Below are 19774 nucleotides of genomic sequence, written 5' to 3' on the forward strand. Positions count from 1 at the left end.
TTACGATTGAAAATACAATCCGCCCCTTTTTGCTTCAACCTTGTTGACATCTATCGTTTACGCGCGAAAGTGGATTGGAGGCGGGAAATCCGGAGAACCAAATAAAAGTCCACATATTCAAAAAGCAGCCGAATAATTTCCTTATTCGCTGTGTGAGTCAGCGTATTGTTTATTAGCTGTTGCTTGTTTTAAAAGAAAATCAGTTTTAGCCGATAATCAAGAAAATGTTTTACTATCCAAATGTCCTTCATCGACACACTGGGTGTTTTTCAACAATCTGGTGAGTGTATGTTTGTTTAGCTAGCCGCCAGACTGAAATTGTTTGTTTTCATTTAAATAAATTCAACAAGATGCGAAGCTTTTCATGTAAAAAAAACCCGAAACATATCAAAACAAGATAACATAGTAGGATTGCAGCATTTTTAAACATGTGATGATGTTTAGGTTGGCGGCCACCAAAGGCATCAAGATGAACCGCAGAGAACTCATGAAGGTCAACGTGGGGCGAACATGGTAAAATAATCCATACACGGCAGCGTGATGGATGTAAGGTCATTCTTTATTCATAAAATACACGATATGATTCAATATGTGTCGACCGGCTTTGCCTTGTATTCATTTTTCATTCATAATTCGTTTTTGCATCATTTAAAATTAGGGATGTGCCTTTCTGGCAAAAATACTATTCGATATTCGCTGAGTAGTATTCGACTTATATTCGAAAATCGGTCAATCAAGAATCCCGCACGCACGCACCTCGTATACACGCGAACACAATGACACAGGGGCAGGCTTTTATGATTTGTATGAAATCAATCAGTTTATTTCAACAACTGCGCCATCGACATTCAACATCAAAATTATTTAAACGTGGGCTTAGGCAGATAGGCCTACATGCGCCGAGAACAGATCGCTATTTATTGTACCAGCATTCATAGTATTGATCAGCAGAGAAATAGTCCGCCAAAGACGTTGACGTTGATAACTTACCGGACTACTTCCGGAGTGCTAAGATGAAAGAAGCAACTATCCGCCGTAATTATATACTTAGCAACGGTGAATTATCAAAAAAATATTCACCACCGGAAGTTGTGAAGGCCCATGCAAGTGAACGGAGTATTCCACAGCATTGAGAAGAGTCGTGTAATAAATAACGATAGTCACATTCATTATTCGATATTCTACGGGACTCCGACTATTCGACGATCGTTGCCCATCCCTATTTAAAATATTGGCTAATCGATTCTAGGTAGTCACTCACACAAAGGTTAGTTCACCCTAAGGCCTGATGGTTCAAGAAATAAACTGGGATCCCCACCAAAATGGTCCCGTCATGTTGGCCTCTTGTTGTTTTAGCCAAGACATCATGGACTACGTGCTGGTCCGTGTTCCTCCGCCGACCCCTGACCTTCCCAAGCCCAGGTTCTCGCTCTACCTGTCCTCTCAACTGCAGTACGGAGTGGTAATCGTCTATCACAATCAATGCCGCTTTCTCTTAGGTGAGTGAATAACTTTAGGGCATGTCATAAGGATGGGATGTTTTAAAACATAACATAAATAATAGGACCCTCATTTCCCATCTGGGAGTGAACGTTATGTTGGTAAGTTTGAAATGCGTGTTTTTTTTTCAGTGTAATGTGTTCGCTATAATTCACTATAAAACAGTATAAGAAATACACTGAGAATATGTGTTTCGAGTTGACCGTGTCTGTGAGACAATTTAGATTTTAAGCCGCTCCCGGCTTCTTACCATCTCTTCCCTGATTTGTTCAGGGAATCCTTCATGCCTGTCAATCAGAGGTTCAAGAACGCAACACAGAAACTCAGGGAGGAGGGAGCAGAGGGGGAATGTTGTAGTTTTTAAATCGTTCTCTCACTCTCTCTCTCTCTCTCTCTCTCTCTCTCTCTCTCTCTCTCTCTCTCTCTCTCTCTCTCTCTCTCTCTCTCTCACTCTCTTTAAAACTCTCCAACCCTACCTACAGCACTTTAGAAAAAGCCTTATGTCTTAAAGAAGTGAAGAGGTAAGAGATTGGGTCGAGAGGGGAAAGAGGTTTTCGTTTCATGCTGTTGATGGAAGTGGTGGTAGTAGCAGGGAGTAGCTGCACACTTTATATTACCCCAGAAGGGAATCTACGACAGACAGATCAAGAGGTCGTAGATAGCTTCTATCAGGGCATGTCTCAAGCACATAGTCTCAGGGGTGTGGACGGTCTGGAGGGGAGCTTTAGGGGGATGAACGACAGTGAAGGACAAGACAAGTGCAGACAACACAAGTGCAAGGACATATAGGGGGTTGTGTGTGTGTGTGTGTGTGTGTGTGTGTGTGTGTGTGTGTGTGTGTGTGTGTGTGTGTGTGTGTGTGTGTGTGTGTGTGTGTGTGTGTGTGTGTGTGTGTGTGTGTGTGTGTGTGTGTGGTGTACCTGAGCATGTGTGGGTGGGCGGGACAGTTGTCTGTGCCACCCTCTTTTAATTTAGAAAAATATGAAAATCCATAATGGGCCTCAGATGATGACAACATTAGATGCTGAAGGGAGTCAGGGGAGGCTCGAGCCAGTGTCTCAGTCACACTGACAAGAACATAATTTCCCTGCTGTGGACAAATTATTATGGGATAGAATGTAATCGATGAACTCTATATCCAGCATGACAGCTCACACACCACACGTAAACAAATAAAAAAAGACAACGGATTGCTTTGACAATGACTGCTTTGGCAATTATTCCGTATCAACAGATTCCTGTGATTGACCTCGGCCGTCCAGCTGGCTCCATTTCACAGCATGGATGCGACCTCTCTGGTCCATTTCAGACCCGCTCTCTCTGCACCCTTGTTATTTTTTTTTTTGGTTTTTGGCGGTGGTCATTTGACAAATGGGCTTTGTCATGGACAAGATGGGAAATGAATCACACAAATGCTGTTTTGGACACAAGGGGAGCACTGTGAATGCCAAGTAGCTTAAGACAAAGTCTGCCTGTTGTCACAACGTTCGCCATACGAATGATGATGCCATCGGATGAATCAATTGTGTTGTTAAATCCTAATTATGGACTCGCAAACAAATCATACAGACGGAGAGTGATTAAACACATTGTTGAGTTTTGGTGTATTTTAGACTGGCATGGATAAGGACGTCTAATTCAGCCATCATTCTTAAAGGTCACAGCCTGAACAATAGACAATACAAGGCACTAAGAGTAAATAGAAAAATAGGATTTCAGCCAGAAGGTTAAGTAGCTGTTGATTCTTTCGGCATTGGGTTTTGTCAACTGAAATGACTTTTCAAATAGGAGATTCCTTTGGAATGGGTACTTCTTAAAAAGTCAAGCATGTCTGGCTAGTGTTGTGATGGCCTACGTTGTTTAGATATCTGCATTGATCTGTTTATCTGAACTCTATTCTTCACCCAGCTCTTGTCATATCAGATAACACGGGGCAAAAACAAATAGGCCTCTTCACTCAATGTAGATAGGAGTTATCAACGGAATAAGTATGTAAAAATGAAGTATGTTTAATAAAATGAATTATGTTTAATGAGAACGACAAGGTTTATCCAAAAAAAAAATGAACACGGTAACAAAAATAGCAATTAAAGATAACAATACCTCATGTAATGCTATAAAACCACAAGTGTGGCAATCACATGCAAAGTGATGAAAAGGGTAACCAAACCATCTCCTTGTGGATGTACGCATCATGTACATTGTGCATTATGTTCATATAAAGTATTCTCCTCGTGAGCCGCCTCTTTACAATGGGAGAGAGGGCGAGCGATGGTCATGAGATCATGCATCAAGCCTTTATCATAATGCACGTCACATCACATGCAATCATACGACGTCATCGTGGCTGATACCCACCCAGCCTCAGAGGGCAAGATACTGCTGCTATCGTCAGTGGCACACACATCAGCGTGCCAGCGCGGGTCTGCTTCAATGAAACACACACATGCCCGCGAGGGCCTCCTGTGTGTGTGTGTGTGTGGGTGTGTGTGTGTGAGTGTGTAGTCATCAGTGTGTGTTGTGTGTTCCAGAGGACTCGCAGCAGACCGTGGAGCGTCTATTCCAACCCACGCCATGGAACCGCATCGATATCGCAGAGTCTGACAGGTTTAAAAAATAGATAATAATAATAATAATAATAATGGCACAGGCATACACGCATCACACCTCTCACTGTTAATTAGATCATCGTCAATGTCAGATTTTGGATGCTCAACTAAGACCAAAAGAATGAGCCTCAGTTGCGCGTCATTTTCCACCTCCCACAAGGCTCCAACAAAGGCGCTGTTATTTCCGGTCTGCTTACGCATGTGTAGCCATGAACACACACAGAGACACACGCACAAACCTACCCACACACACACACACACACAACACACATGCACACACATGCATACACACGGACACAAAGACACACAAACAGACACGCACACACCATTGTAAGGTACCCCAGGGGCATAAAGGTGCCAAACACACTCTGTTCTTCCATCACCCCTACCTAGGGACACACTTGTTCTGAAGCAAGGCTCTACTCTTTAACTGAAGGGAGGCTGTTCAATGATCTACGTTAATGCAACGCTGCACTCTGGTCATAACTCTATTCAACAGACATATGTGCAAAACATATCTTGCAACTTCTGCTCTTCCCTTGCATAACATTGCCCCTTGAGGCCACCTGTCTGGTGGAGTCATACACGAAGACAGAAGATAAGAGTCCTCCCCCTGCATTACTCTGGTTCTTTATCTCACGTCTCTGGTGTTCAGGCTGACTCTGGATGTGCCTGACAACCTGTTTCTGATGGAGGAGGCAGAGGGAGCTCAGGACCCCTTCTTTGGTCTGATGCGGGCGGACCAGCTGCCCAGTCCCTACAAGATACAGCAGGTACACTGACATGTACACAACACACATAACAGTACGAGCTGCCCAGTCCCTACAAGATACAGCAGGTACACTGACATGTACACAACACACTCATAGTGAACCAGGTGCCCAGTCCCTACATGGTACAGCAGGTACACTGACATGTGAACAACACACTCATAGTGTACCAGGTGCCCAGTCCCTACAAGATACAGCAGGTACACTGACATGTAAACAACACACACATAGTGAACCAGATGCCCAGTCCCTACATACTACTGCAGGTACACTGACATGTGAACAACACACTCATTGTGAACCAGGTGCCCAGTCCCTACAAGGTACACAGTAACACTAACCTGTATTTATTGATTAAACTTCTACCTTGCTTGGGTGGACCATCTTTGTCACTTATTTATAGAAATAGTAATAGTGCTAGAACAAGTATTCTTCTATTTGACCTTGGTTTAAACGCAAGGCAAGGCTACTTTATTTATATAGCACTTTTCATACACGAGGCAGACTCAAAGTGCAAGTAGGATTGTAAATGGGAGCTCAGTTTCAAGTTCCTTATAGGATATTAGTAGACTTACTGCCCTGTCTGAGTCCGACAAGTCAAAATGACTACCAATTATTGACCTCATGATACTACAGGTAAGACTATTCAAAGGGACTCATAAATACAACTACATAAACATAAAAAATATGAACAAACTAGCACGGTTATAACTATTATATAAGTGTTTTTCACCTTAAGTTTGACAGAATGTCAGACACAATGCAGCCCTTTCGCTTGGTCACTCTTTTACAAACAGCCAATATTTGCCTTGGGTGAAGTTAGCAGGTTAAAGAATGCACTTTGTCCCATGTCCTTCAATGTTTTGCATAAAAAAATAGGGTTTTCCATAACCATGTGATTGAAAGACCAGACTGACCTCATATATAAATAAATTAAACAAAGTAGCCTAAATATTGTAGTAAAATGTCCATACTGTACCAAATGACAAACTGGATTCATGGTCCCAATCATTGTTATCAAATGTATTGATTAAGTTACTATATTGGGGTTGGTTTGACATGTGATGGATGCAGGACAGTTGGTTGTGTTAGCTTAATTAACTCCCTTAATGTAATGAATGCAGAGACCATCTCAATAGGCTTGGCACTTAGACCATGTTGATAGCCAGTGTTAACATAGTAGTGACAAGCCAACCTTACTTTATATGCATCAAAAATAAAAGCCCTAACATTGGAATATAAAGAGATATGTCATATTAATTCAGATCACAGTTCTGAAATCAGATCACAGTTCAGATTCAGTTTCATGTCCATAACATATCGGTGGTAAGTATCAGTTTAGAGATCTAGCAAATTCTATTTTGTAATGGGGTTTACTAAATTAAAAAAGGTATTATTATTACTTGTATTTAGTTCAGTTTGTCCTGTGTATCTCCAGCCTAAAATGCTGACTCAGGACACTGCCTCACAGCACTCCCTGCTGGCCAGTCCTCTCATCGCATCCAATGGTAAGCTTTAGTCGTGCATTTTAAATTTATAATCATCATCATGTTTATAGGTATTGCTTTTTTATTCTATAGTCATGATGAACTCAATGTGGACTTAATCCAAATTTACCATGAGGAGAACTAATGATTATTGTAAAAACAATGAAAACAATTGCTGCGTAATGAATCACAGCTTTTATTTACTTTGTGAATTGAAAGTAACCCAACCGACTTGTATCTGTTCACATCCTGTACAACACTGTTCAGTCTCCAATGGCTAAATTCTAGCTCGTCCGACGTTTAAATGCTGCTTATCTCTGGGACTTGAATCTAGGTTTCAGCTTGCCTGCGGCTGTAATCACTCTGAGAGAGAAGGAGCAGCTTGGCATCCACGCTGCTGAGGTAGGACAGACACGGTTAGGGGAGCCCGATTGGGATGCGGTGGTAAGGGCTCTGGTTTGGAACTGGCCCAGGATGTAATACTAGGGGCTACAGTTAGGAACCGACCCTGGATGTAGTACTAGGGGCTACAATTAGGAAACGACTCTGGATGTAGTACTAGGGGCTACAATTAGGAAACGACTCTGGATGTCATATTTCGGACTACAGTTAGGAACCGACCCTGGATGTAATACTAGGGGCTACAGTTAGGAACCGACCCAGGATGTAATACTAGGAGCTACAGTTAGGAACCGACCCTGGGATGTAATACTAGGGGCTACATTTATGAACCGACTCTGCATGTCATATTTGGTGCTACAGTTATCACCTTGTAGTATTAGAAACTAGTTAGAATGTAGTCCTTCAGCCAAACTTATAACGTAGTACTCAAAGCTAGTAGTTAGTATATGAGGTGTTAAGATCAAAAGTTAGGGACCATCCTAGAGTACTAGCACTTCGATCTTTATGAATTTATACATGTGTGCCCCAGCCCGCACACAATGTACATGTGTCTTTGGTTCGGTGGTTTGACACCTCAGCCAATGGAAATGCAGCTAAAAGTCCCAGGTATCAAATAAATAGGGGATGCATATTTCCTCCGGGGGCGATGCAAGGTGTCTCAAATGCCACTAGTTATCAGAGGCCATTGGTTGAGAAGGCTGCTCACAAGGCCTGGGAAAATTACATTAGGGAACCAGGACGGATCAAAAACATTAAATCCGTCAGGCATTTAAAAAAGCCAGACTTGACTTGAGGGCCCTTGCAGCAGCACCTGTCAATGTAAAGCAGTCTTCTGATAGTACAGAGATTGCTGCCACACGTCATTAACTCGCCATCTATCTGTCACCGCTAGAAGGAATCCATCCCAGATAAGGTACCAGTTAACTGAATCACGGAAACACCGCAACACGGTGCTGCGATACGAAAATCCCAATTCTACTCCTCTTTTATACCAAGCGACTTGATGTGACTTGCATGGCGTTAAGGAGCAGGTAGGGTCGTTGGGTATCTCGTTCAACGATGGCTACAGGTCATTCATCTGTAGACACCGGGATAGCGCCCAGAACCCATTGGCTGGGAGTCGAACGCCACTTGCTACTTACTTCTAACTCTATTTCCTATTCCCCTGAAGAGAGGAGAAACATTGCTTATCTTCTTTTTTACACACACTCTCTCACGCTCACACACACACAGACACGCACACACACACACACACCTCTGGTAGCGCCTGTCTGAGGGCCGTTTTCTTTGTGCCAGTGTTTTGAAGGAGCTGAGCTGCCCGAGGCTACAGCCAAGGAGCTGGATATGCTAATGGCCCAACAGGATCAGTTTTGTGACGGTATGGGTATTTTTTGTACATCTGCATGTGTGTGTGTTTGTTTGTGTGTGTGTGTGTGTGTGTGTGTGTGTGTGTGTGTGTGTGTGTTTGTATTTGATAAATGTGTTTATCATTATCATCAAAATAATAAAATGGTTACAAGATACTTTCAACTGTAACTACTGAATCCTGTTCTTGTTGCTTTATAATTACTTTCTTAAAAAGAGCATTAAATCCATAATCTTAATAGAAATCTCTGAATGGATTTATGTTGTTTATTTGTGTGTGTGTGTGTGTGTGTGTGTGTGTGTGTGTGTGTGTGTGTGTGTGTGTGTGTGTGTGTGTGTGTGTGTGTGTGTGTGTGTGTCTCTGTCTGTTTCTGTGTGTGTGTGTATTGAAAGCAGTAGAGGAGCAGGAGAGGGAGAGGGCAGCAACTGTGGATACGGAGGGAGCCAGAATCTCTATCGACAAGTAAATCTCACACACACACACACACACACACACACACACACACACACACACACACACATGCACACACAGCAGTCCAGAAACCATGACCGCTTTCATGGCACTCCCAACCCTGCATCTGTTTAAAATCAAATTGTGCTGAGGCGAAGTTGTCATCCTGAGTTGCATCCTATCCGTGCTACAAAAATAAAGAATGTGAGTGAAAGCAGTGACCCTCAACGTAAAATCACAACGAGCATCTCTGCATGTCGATGAGACAGCTGGAAACACGTACACCGTGGTGGATGGGAAAAGTTTAGAACTCTGGTCTGCAACTCCAGGCAAACATCCCACCGCTCAGGCAGTCCCATCACCCGGGCCCGCCGGTCCCCGGGCAGCGTCAGTCTGCGTGGGTCGGCTGCTCTCTGAGCTCACCGCCCAGTGAATTGATTGGCGCCGTGCGAACACAATACCCTTGTGAGCGCGGTTGCTCCTCCCCTGAGTGCCGCCGTTGGGTTCACTCACCGTGTGCACGTCCTCGCGATTCGACTTCGTTTCTCATCTTTTGGTTTTAAGCACATGCTTAAAACCAAAACATCAAAGTTGTGTGTGTGTGTGTGTGTGTGTGTGTGTGTGTGTGTGTGTGTGTGTGTGTGTGCGTCTCCAGGTTGAAAGAGACTGCGCCGCGGGCCGACACAGACAGTGTGTGGATCCTGGACGATGAGACGGGCCAGCCCTTCGCCGTTCCCCGGGCGACCCTCTCGAGGGAGATGACCCCCCCGACGGCTGCTGTGGTGGACATTCCCCCAGAGGGTTCCTCGGGGAGAGGGAGGGGGCCTGAGAAGGGGACGGAGCCAGTGGCGGAGAGCTCCACCGGTGGAGAGGTGCATGATGGGGATTGTGGTTTCATAACCGTGATTGACTATATGGTCGTGGTTTGAGCGCGTCGTCTGTTAGGCCAGCACCTTTGTTACCTGTAGTACTGGCAATACGACAGGTAGCGGTAGCGTACCGACTGTCAGTCGTCACATTGTTGGCATCGATCTCACCCCCAACTCCCCCCTCACCCCCTCACCTCAGGCGGATGCTCCCCCTCGCAGGGGGAGACGCGGCTGTGTTGTGGGAGGCCGCAGGCGTCAGCTTGACTTTGCAGACGCAGAGGTCCAGATCTCTGAGCCGGCCATGAGAAGACAGCTAGAGAACCTGCTAGCTGAGACCCTAAGCCCGGTACAACTGTCAACACACACACACACATATGCACGTACGCACACAAGTACAAAGACACCCACACACACACACACACACACACACATAAGCACGCACTCACATACACACACACAAGCACATACACACACACACACATACACACGCACACACATGCATGCACTCACATACAAACACACAAGCAGATACACACACACACACACACACACAAGGGCATACACACATTCATATCAAAACACATTCACATCGAAAAACACTAAACATGCTGCAAAGATGCACTCGACCTCATCCAAATAATTACTTCATCCAGATACAGTTTTTCATCTTTTGATTTGCAACACACACACGCACTACACCATAGAGCGTTGCCGAGTTACCGACCCATTGATTTTGCTTAATGAGATCTGCAATCGAAGTGTCTGCTGCAAGTTAATTAAGATCCAACGCCGAGCTCACGGACTGTAAGCCCATTGGCAGCAGACCCATTTCTTTCTTCCATTCTCTCTGCCGTCTTTTACCGCCTTCCTTTTTGTTCTTTCTGTCCCTCTGTCTTTCTCTCTGTCTCCACTGATTATTCCTGTGTGTAAAATCAATAGAGCAGAAGAGCACTCGTGTTGCGCCATCCATCCTAATACTCTCCATTCCTCCCCCAGGCCGAAGTGTTGCTGCCGGTCCACTTCTTAGCCAAATCGGCCCGTCCTGATCAGCTCTTCAGCACTCCCTCTAGTGGTCAGGGCCACCTGCACATTATCATTATAGACATGAAGTTGCAACTCCCGATATTTCCGTCTATCAACATGGAAAACGATATTGATCCTTTGACTGTGTCTTTGTGTTGCAGTTCTGTACCACCCTGATCTCCTGTCACTATGGAAACAAGGCTCCCATCTCGTCACCCTGCCTCATTCCGGACACGACGGCAGGTTGGGGGGTGAAGAGGAGGAAGAGGTTTTGGGTTCTGAGCAGGACCGGGAAACACTGAGGAGGAGGAGGGAGAGCAGCTTCAGAGAGGTAGAGTGCTGTGGCTCTTTCCACGCCCGGTCTGATCGACATGGTACAAAGCCTAAGAACTTAAGCCGAGGAAATGTGGGCGCAAGAGATGACCATCAGTTAATTGCCTTCAGTTGGAGCGGAGATCACTAGTCTGGCCTATAGAGGGGGCCAAACAACTATAAACCAGTGGCTCTGTGGTACTCTACTTTAAATAACACTGCATGAATCCAATTTGATGGATTATCTATGGGTACTTGACATGCAAAATTGTTTAGCAAAAGGTCACATTGACCGAGTTGATTGATTTATCTGCTGTAATTCATCATCAGAGCCTTTTAATGTCAATGTGGTCATGCATGTATCTTGGAGCATTCTCGCCTAACCGCTTGCTTCTGGCAATCTCTCTCTCTCTCTCTCTCTCTCTCTCTCTCTCTCAGATCCCAAGGCACTCGGCGGAGCCTGGGTTGCAGCTCACAGATGCCTCATGTAGGTCTCCGCACAGTAAACTCAGCGTTATCCTGTGTTATGCGCCCTAATCACTGATCCTCTAATTCTCTGATCTTGAACATAATAGTCTCGGCCATTCGGAAAATAAAAATTAAAATGCTGTGCTTTACCGATCTCCACTAACCAGTTTGCGATCATTCTACTCTACTCCAAGTGCCCTTGTGTTATTTTAACCTCAGTGTTCGAATTCAAACTGAAACAGGGGGTTCACTTACACTTTAACACGTATGGGGATAAGGGATATTACCTCTTACGGCGCGTCGTAAAAGACGTTTGATGGTGATGTTTATAGACAGAAAACTTCATGTCTTGTTCAATGTGCTTCAACAGCTGTGTCAGACGTCCCCCTGGATGTTTCCAGAGGGGATAAATCTCACAGTGACATCGTCACCCCGGCCAGCAGATGGTGAGTCGCTCACACACACACACACACACACACACACACACACACACACACACACACACACACACACACACACACACACACACAACACACAACACACAACACACACACAGTGTCAGGAAGAGCTCCTGTCTAAGAGAGCGAGATAGAGAGAGGATGTGTGTGGGCGTGTTTGTAGATTGCTCATCATTATGCCTGATATGGCTTGTTATCACCGCATGCTACCGGCTGAATTCTACTTTGTTTACTACCCTTTCTTGGTTTCCATCGGGTGGTATCTGGTACATGTTTTTGGTCTCATCTCCATCGAGGTTCCCACCGAGCTGAAGGTGATGTGAAAACACTTTCGACTACTGTTTGGACAAATAGAATTGTCACTGGAGCCATCATTGCTCCACATGCATCCATTTCACCATTTTGCGACACAGGAAATCCTGCAGAAACCTGCCATTTTTTAAATAGTCGTTCCACAATCCAATTTGGCGTCCACAACCAGAGACTCAAGACCACCATTCCTACTACAACCTCCTTTGTTCCTGTGTGTGTCACGTTGAGGTTGCAATCAGGGCAGTTTCATGCGCTGTCGCAAGACCCCAATGCCACCTAGACATAGACAGGGTACTTTCTGCAGGTTCCATCTGCAGGGGAAAAGGCCAAAAGCGAGTAGAGTAGGTTCGAGTTGAGTTGAGCCGTTCCTATGTATTAGAAAAAGGCCAATAGTCGTCATGTGTGTGGCCGGTCTCACCAGGTCTCCCCAGGGTGAAGTGCAGGACTTGATGCAGCCAATAGCTGAGGAGTACGTGGAGATGCCTGAGCTGCCCCAAACACACGCACCGAGCGGGGACCTCTCTGCTCCAGACCTGCTCAGGTGAGCACACACACACACACACATGCTCACGCACCTACGCACGCACGCATGCACAGACACACACACACACACACACACACACAGACACACACACATACACACAAACCAACACACAGACACACACACACACACTCACGCACGCACCTACGCACGCACAGACACACACACACAGACACACACAAAAACAAACCGACACACACACACGCACTAGCGCACACACACACACACACACACACACACACACACACACACACACACACACACACACACACACACACACACATACATACACACACACACACACACACACACACACAGAGCCAAACAAAGCTCTTCTCACACACTGTCCTCTCCTGCAGACTGGTGTCCTTCCTTCTCCAGAGGATTGGTCAGGTGACCTTCGACACTCTGCTGCCCCCGGAGGCCAGCCGCAGCCACACAGCTCACACTCTCTCCAAACTCCTAGGTGAAATAGTGCATCATGGTCTGTGAAAGATTAGTAGTCTATCGGCTCTGACTTTTAGGTCTAGTGGTGCAACATCAGTCTGAGAGAAGGAAACGAGAGGAACGTTTAATTTTGAACAATATGACCTGAATTGAGCCATTGCTGTACAGCACCAATCTCAAAAGAGCTTTGGCACCAAGTGATGCCAATGAAAAACCTGAACTTGTTATGCTGACAATTCACTTCTTTAAACTTTACTTTCTTGTTGGAATCCTAAAAATGGGATTGGAAAATTAAAGAAAGAAACCAGCCAAATTAAGCAAGATTTTGAGTAGTATCCAACCGGAAAAAACCAAAGCCTGGCAAAGTGCACGGGCAGAGTGCATGCAGGTAGAACGCATTTGATTTATCTATTGATGTCGGGATGAAAGGAGAATTATAAAAAAAATGACAGAATGCGTCTAAATTAAATTAAGAAATGACCATTAAAGTGGACAATCCCTTGTTGGATAATGTTAATGTCTGTTTTTGTGTTGTGATGTGTGTTGTGTCCTATCTGCAGAGCTGGTGTCATCCAGGGAGCTAATGGTACAACAGCGTGGGCCCTATAGAACCATCTTGATTACCAAACCCGAACCGAACACACACACAAACACACACACACACACACAAAATCCATAAATCCATAGACACTTAAACAACAACACCTAAATACTTTACCTTCTTACCATAAAGTACAACCCAAAAAATGAAAAAAGATGAATTAATACATCATAAACAAACACACTCTTTACAGTTTGTTCTGAAGACAGTAGTTTTAATGTTTTAAATACAATAGCTGCCTGTGCTAGTGTTACACAACTTTTTTAACTCATTTTAACCCGTTTTTTATATATTTATATATGTATTTATAACATTAAGTATGATCCTCAAAAATGTATTACAGTATGTACAACTTTGTGTTTTATACATTTTATTGAATTAATATGTTGCTATTTAAAAATATGTATAATTAAACTTGATTGATGTAAGGATATTGCTTAATCTTCTATTTCCCATCGATTTTATCGGTCTCTTAAGGGCTTTTGGTGTGAAAGTGGTGAAAATGATGCGACAATAGAATAAAATTGAACCTGCATCAAAGGTAATACTTTATAGGCCCTATATAAACGTATACAACCGTGCACTATTCAAAGTCCTCAGGAAGCCTGTATCGACTATCCCTTACTGGCCACTATGCAGTAGCAGACTGTAGACAATGCAGTGCTGGCAGAATACCCTGATCCCATGCATCAGTCATCCCATGCATCAGTGATCCCTAACAAATAAAGTGCGTGCCTATTTAATGAGTCAGGTTAGGGGTATCTATCTGTCTCTGAGTGGATGATGCGTGTGTGTGTGTGTGTGTGTCTGTATGTGTGTTTGTGTGTCTGTCTGTGCATGTGAGTTGTTGTGGGTCAAGGGTCTTTTCGGGTTGGTACCTCGCGTGTAGAGGCAGTCACAGCGGAGTCACGGCCTCATGTAACTCTGCGCTAGGTTGATTTTTAACAGGGCTGGTTAGAATGACTTCACCCTTGTTTACAAGCACACAGCCGAGCAGGCCTGCTGTCAGCACATCGATGACACAGTGTGCCTCTGTTAAACCCAGGCTTCATCCAGATCTGACCGATGGGCTGCTCGGTTGATATTCTAGTGTCAAGAACAAACAAAGAACAACGATGGATGTTAATCATTATTCGTAATAGGTAGTCAAATTTACAAATTAACGTTAACGGAAATATTATTTGTCAGTGAGCGGGAGAAGATGGCACAGAAAATCTGAGGTTTAGTCAACACTTTAGTCATGCAGATTTTTTATCCTAACATCTGATGGTCTGTGGGTGAATGTAGAACCACCTTCTCTGTCAACATAGCAGCACGTGTTCATCTAGTGGTGGAGTCAGCAGCCACACCGCACCCAGCTTGTTTCCATACCAACGTGGAAACATCACTTAATCTATGTCGATGATCTAAAGGCTAATATCCACATGCTATGATGTAATGTGTCCTCAAATGAAATGTGACATGCCGTGTATAGAATGCGTGTTTAGCCGATAAAGAACACAGTGGAGTCATCCTCCTCCCCATCACATCTAACTAGTGCATGTGGTATAGGCCCACTATAGCGCCTGGCTTGCGTTTTTGACCACAGCAAAAATGCAGAAAAATGTAGCGTGCTGCTGCAAATGGCTAACGTATATTAAGAATACCTTCACCTGAACTTTCCGACAACAACAGTGTAGAGAGGGGACAGATAAGGAGATAAATGAAGGGGAATACAACCGAAAGGTCGAGCAATGTGTTGCATTTGATGGCTTTGTCCAGACATTAATTACCAAGATTCATTATTTTGTCCCCTGGCGAGTTTGGTTTGTTGGTGTGTGTGTGTGTGTGTGTGTGTGTGTGTGTGTGTGTGTGTGTGTGTGTGTGTGTGTGTGTGTGTGTGTGTGTGTGTGTGTGTGTGTGTGTGTGTGTGTGTGTGTGTGTGTGTTTTTGTGTGTGTGTGTTAACCCTAACCCTCTCACTTCTGCGGTCAAGCACAATTGGAGCCGTCAGCCATTACCTCATGGATATTACCTCTACACAGATTTAGAATTGACTACAGTTCTTTCTCTCAATGGGAGCTCATTAACTGAAGCAGAACATCTTTGCTAGCAGCTTCTGATATTAGGAATTGTTAGGATCCCACATCTTGGCCATTTGGCTCAAAAGAAAAGACTAGACCCTGACAAACACAAAATCTAAATGTAACAGGTTACAAAGGGTGACATGGAGTTACAGTGTATTCAACATAGAAAGACTGAAATGCTTCAACTAAACAACACATAGAACATCAAAAACTAAGCTTTTCTGAAGAGACAACAAGTTCTAAGTTGGAGCTGAAGAGAGAATACATCTAGTATTCTCTCTTCAGCTCAAACTTAAACCTGCCTAAACTCTTGCAGCCACTGCCATTTACAGCTCCTGTGCACAACAAAAATTAATCCCACAAGACTAACGTCAACGCCAAACAACATTAAGAGTAACAGTATTGAGCAACATGTAAACAAAAATATTTTCTTCTGTGTCGGCATGTTTTAAAAAGATGGCCGTTAAAAACATCATCAACTTTTCGGAAGCCTTTCCGACGGCGCAATAATCTTCACGCCCGGGCGACACATAACACACATTCCCACCGAGGCGGCCTATAAATGCCTCCAGCGGGGTCTATCCACACTCAGTCTCCCACACTTTAAAGAGATCGAGGCCTTTGTCTTCAGAGGAGCCCAGCAGAGCACGGCACAGCTCTGATCTACGACGGACAAAAAAACAATAAAGAGAGATTTATTGGAGCAAAAACTGTTTGGTGGAGGGGAAAACAAAAACTAGAATAAGACATCAGAAAAGAGCATAAGGTCAACTGCCTGGGAAAAGAAAGCAGAGGAACTACAGGAGGTGAAGAACACACACTCCATCGTTTTCCCTCAAACCTCCACTTCGACTTCAAGCGTCAGAAATGGCCGCAGGGGACGAGAACAACGGACCCGTGGAAGCGGGGGAGAGGGCGGGCGGCGGGGACGCCCCCCTGCCGAGCAGTAAGGGGTCCCGCTCAGAGCTGCTGTGGGACATCCCCATGTCGGTGTCGCTGCCCATCGAGGTGCAGAGGGACCTGGACGCGGCCCATCAGCCCTTCCCCTTCCTGGACACCACGCTGGCTGACCTGGGCATACAGGAGTGAGTACAGGCTCCAGGGAGGGTGTGAGTGTGTGTGTGTGTGTGTGTGTGTGTGTGTGTGTGTGTGTGTGTGTGTGTGTGTGTGTGTGTGTGTGTGTGTGTGTGTGTGTGTGTGTTATTCGTGTGCGTGTGTTTTACTTGACCCTGCAGTGTGTGTGTTTTACTTGACCCTGTGTGCCCGGATGTTGTGAATGTGTACACATTGTGTGTGTGTGTGTGTGTGTGTGTGTGTGTGTGTGTGTGTGTGTGTGTGTGTGTGTGTGTGTGTGTGTGTGTGTGTGTGTGTGTGTGTGTGTGTGTGAGAGAGAGAGAGTGTAAGTTACTTGACCCCAGATCATGTTGTTAATCGGTGCACATTGTGTGTGTGTGTGTGTGTGTGTGTGTGTGTGTGTGTGTGCGGGTGTGTGGGTGTTTGTACGTGTGTGTGTGTGTGTGTGTGTGTGTGTGTGTGTGTGTGTACAGGTCGGAGGTGAAGGAGCGGGTGGTGTGGGTGGACACCAAGAAGACGCAGGTGAAGAACAAGGCGGGGAAACTGAAGGAGAAGGAGATCACTGTGCTGGAGGTGGGTGGTCATGGAGGAAGACCAGACCTCACTTTGTTGGGATGATATTCTACACACAAATATATTGAAAAATAAGCACGTAGACACAGCAAGGGTCAAATTCAACAAAAAAAACTAAAATGATACACAAGGCAGACTCAAAGAGCTTCACATAAAAACATTGCTTTACAATCAAAGGAAGTAATAGAATAAAAAGTAAAGAAGGCATTGTAGACGGTTAGGATTAAGCAGAACGCTAGAGCAAACATAAAAGTCTTTTACGTTTTAGAAGTGGTAAGGATTGGGGCAGGTTCAGTTGAACATCATGGAGAGTGACACTAAGCCCTTCCACTTCCTGTCCCTCTAGGTGCGGGTCAAGGCCCAGAAGCCGGGGGAGAAGCAGCTACAGGAGGTCCTGTACAGCACCGAGGCCCACACCGACCGTTCCTTCTGCCGCACCGGCGTGGAAATCCTGCCCTGGAAGAACCGACAAACGGGGCCGGACTCTGGAGGTATTGGTTCATACATGGTTCTCACAGGGCTAGACCCTGGAGGTGTTATGGTCCTCTTGCTCTGGACATACTGTCCGCACAGAACTGTGTAAAGCCGGTCTGGTCGGATAAACACTGTGAGACCAAATCTGTAAGATAGCAGTTTAATTTTAAGTTATATTTGTCATTTACTGCATTTATGATCAAATATCAGTTCTATGTGAGTGTTTTGAAGTGACTTCAATAATGAGGTCTTCATTGGGGTGTCTATCTCTATCTCGTGTGTATCTGGTCAATCTCAATATCGATAATTCGACTATTTTGTCTTTCTTTAAATGTGGCCTTTTAGTCACTAAAAAACAGCATTGGAATGGCACGTATGTTTTATTTATTGGTCCAATTTGAAATACAGATGATAAAAACACCTTGAGAGACAGAACATGTGATCTTAGCATTCAACACTATTCACACATAGGCCTGTAGTCCACGTTTTAATCAGTAGGACACACACACTGTCCATTTTAAAGTCGGACACGCACACAGTCCATTTTAAGGTATTGGCAGAACAATAAATGTTACTGATTGCATTTTCATTGCAAAGGGGCAGTCAATAATTAATTATGGACCCCAGGCCAGCAGTGTAGTGACCCCACAGGCTGGGCTGACGTATGAATGCTGCTGTTGTAAGTCACAGCTCTGTGCCAGGGCTACCCAACGAGATGAGGTCACAGCCTCACTCACACATAGTTCACTGCAGTTGATGTCGCCACTGGAAAGATGTGTTAGGGCCAGGATGTGTGAATAACACAACTGGTTGAGTTATTCAGATGAGCAACTGGGCTGGACTCAAAGTATGCCGACTAGGAATAGTCCCACAATTATCAGATTATTTGTATGTTATTGACCGTATTGATAGAATTGGGAGGCATGAGGGAGGATGTGAATTCCTGGTTAATTGAATAAAATGGTTTTCTCGTTTGTAGACGTTGCAAGATAGACCTTTTGCATGTATGTCATGCAATGACACAAGCATTGTGTGAGATTTAAATATATAATATCTTAGTTTACTGCAGATTGCCTCAGCTGAGACGGAGAATCGCCATTTGCAATGGACTCCTGTTAATAACGCTAGCTTTATAGTACCAGGAGGAACCATCTTCATGGAGAATTAACATCATCACATTTGCTGGTTATGTATTCTCCCCCCCACCCCCACAGGTGAGAACAGCCTGGCACCAGTTGAGATGACCCTGGCTTTGGACTTGAACAAACAGCCCAGAAGTGAGGCCTCACAGTAACCACGGGACATCTGAACGCAACAAACGCAGACGACTGGAGTGGCTGAGAGAAGTCACAGCAATCTGCTGATTAACTGAACGACCGAGAAAATTAATGTTATCTAATTTTGATAATCTATCAATCGTTTGTCATTTATCTAGGAGAAATAACAAACATTAGCTGCTTATCGTTTGGTTAATTATAAAATGAAGAGTTTGGGTTTACTGCTTTGTCAGATGCATCAACGATATTTGAGATTGGGATTTGATCACTTAAGACAAAATGGTTAATCACTTAATCTAAATGGTTAATGTTGGATTAAACTACACCGAAAATAAGTAATTTTAAGCCCCACAATCTAGTTTCGATTTGAGGAAATCAAAGCGTGTTTGGCTGAACCCAATATCCTAATTAGGTCCTTTAATTTGTTAAAAAAAAAGTGTTAAATAATATGTTGTATAGTCTAGCATCGTTTGGTTTTGGCAGTGTAGCTCGTCCAAGCTAGTATATAATCATTTGCGTGAAAGAAATGTCCCCGGCTGTTAAAATGTTAAGTGTGTATAATTCAGCTTTTTAAACCGAGCTGTACAATATAATGTTAATAAAGTTTGACTCATGAAACGTATCAAGCTTCGATGTGTCATGTAAACAAAATGGACAAAGAAATAAATGAAAGAGCCGCTTTTTGTAACAAACGTG

The 19774-nt window shown here is 44.3% G+C and overlaps 1 protein-coding gene across 2 annotated transcripts; it reads left to right on the forward strand.

The window, feature by feature from the left end:
- Positions 1-63: 63 nt before the first annotated feature.
- rec8b (REC8 meiotic recombination protein b) lies at positions 64-14390 on the forward strand. 2 transcript variants are annotated; one of them, XM_030349134.1, is made up of 18 exons: positions 64-280; positions 445-513; positions 1357-1499; positions 4032-4107; positions 4765-4882; positions 6318-6387; positions 6701-6768; positions 8065-8146; positions 8527-8596; positions 9240-9456; positions 9653-9799; positions 10450-10525; positions 10638-10807; positions 11227-11275; positions 11627-11702; positions 12448-12567; positions 12927-13033; positions 13575-14390. In XM_030349134.1, exons 1-18 carry the CDS (start codon positions 225-227, stop codon positions 13691-13693), a joined length of 1833 nt encoding a protein of 610 aa, XP_030204994.1. In that variant the 5' UTR covers positions 64-224; the 3' UTR covers positions 13694-14390. The 2 variants fall into 2 exon arrangements, with proteins under 2 accessions (XP_030204994.1, XP_030204995.1); XM_030349135.1 differs by having other exon boundaries at positions 8530-8596; positions 13575-14389.
- The last annotated feature ends 5384 nt before the right edge of the window (positions 14391-19774 follow it).

This window comes from Gadus morhua, chromosome 23 (genome assembly GCF_902167405.1).
Source record: "Gadus morhua chromosome 23, gadMor3.0, whole genome shotgun sequence".
Classification (NCBI taxonomy): Eukaryota; Metazoa; Chordata; class Actinopteri; order Gadiformes; family Gadidae; genus Gadus; species Gadus morhua.

Bases quoted from the DNA above. Each gene is read 5' to 3' on its own strand.
- rec8b (XM_030349134.1), top strand. From the start codon at position 225: ATGTTTTACTATCCAAATGTCCTTCATCGACACACTGGGTGTTTTTCA. The intron at 514-1,356 runs GTAAAATAATCC...TTGTTGTTTTAG, and splicing joins GTCAACGTGGGGCGAACATG to CCAAGACATCATGGACTACG. The intron at 8,597-9,239 runs GTAAATCTCACA...GTGCGTCTCCAG, and splicing joins GCCAGAATCTCTATCGACAA to GTTGAAAGAGACTGCGCCGC.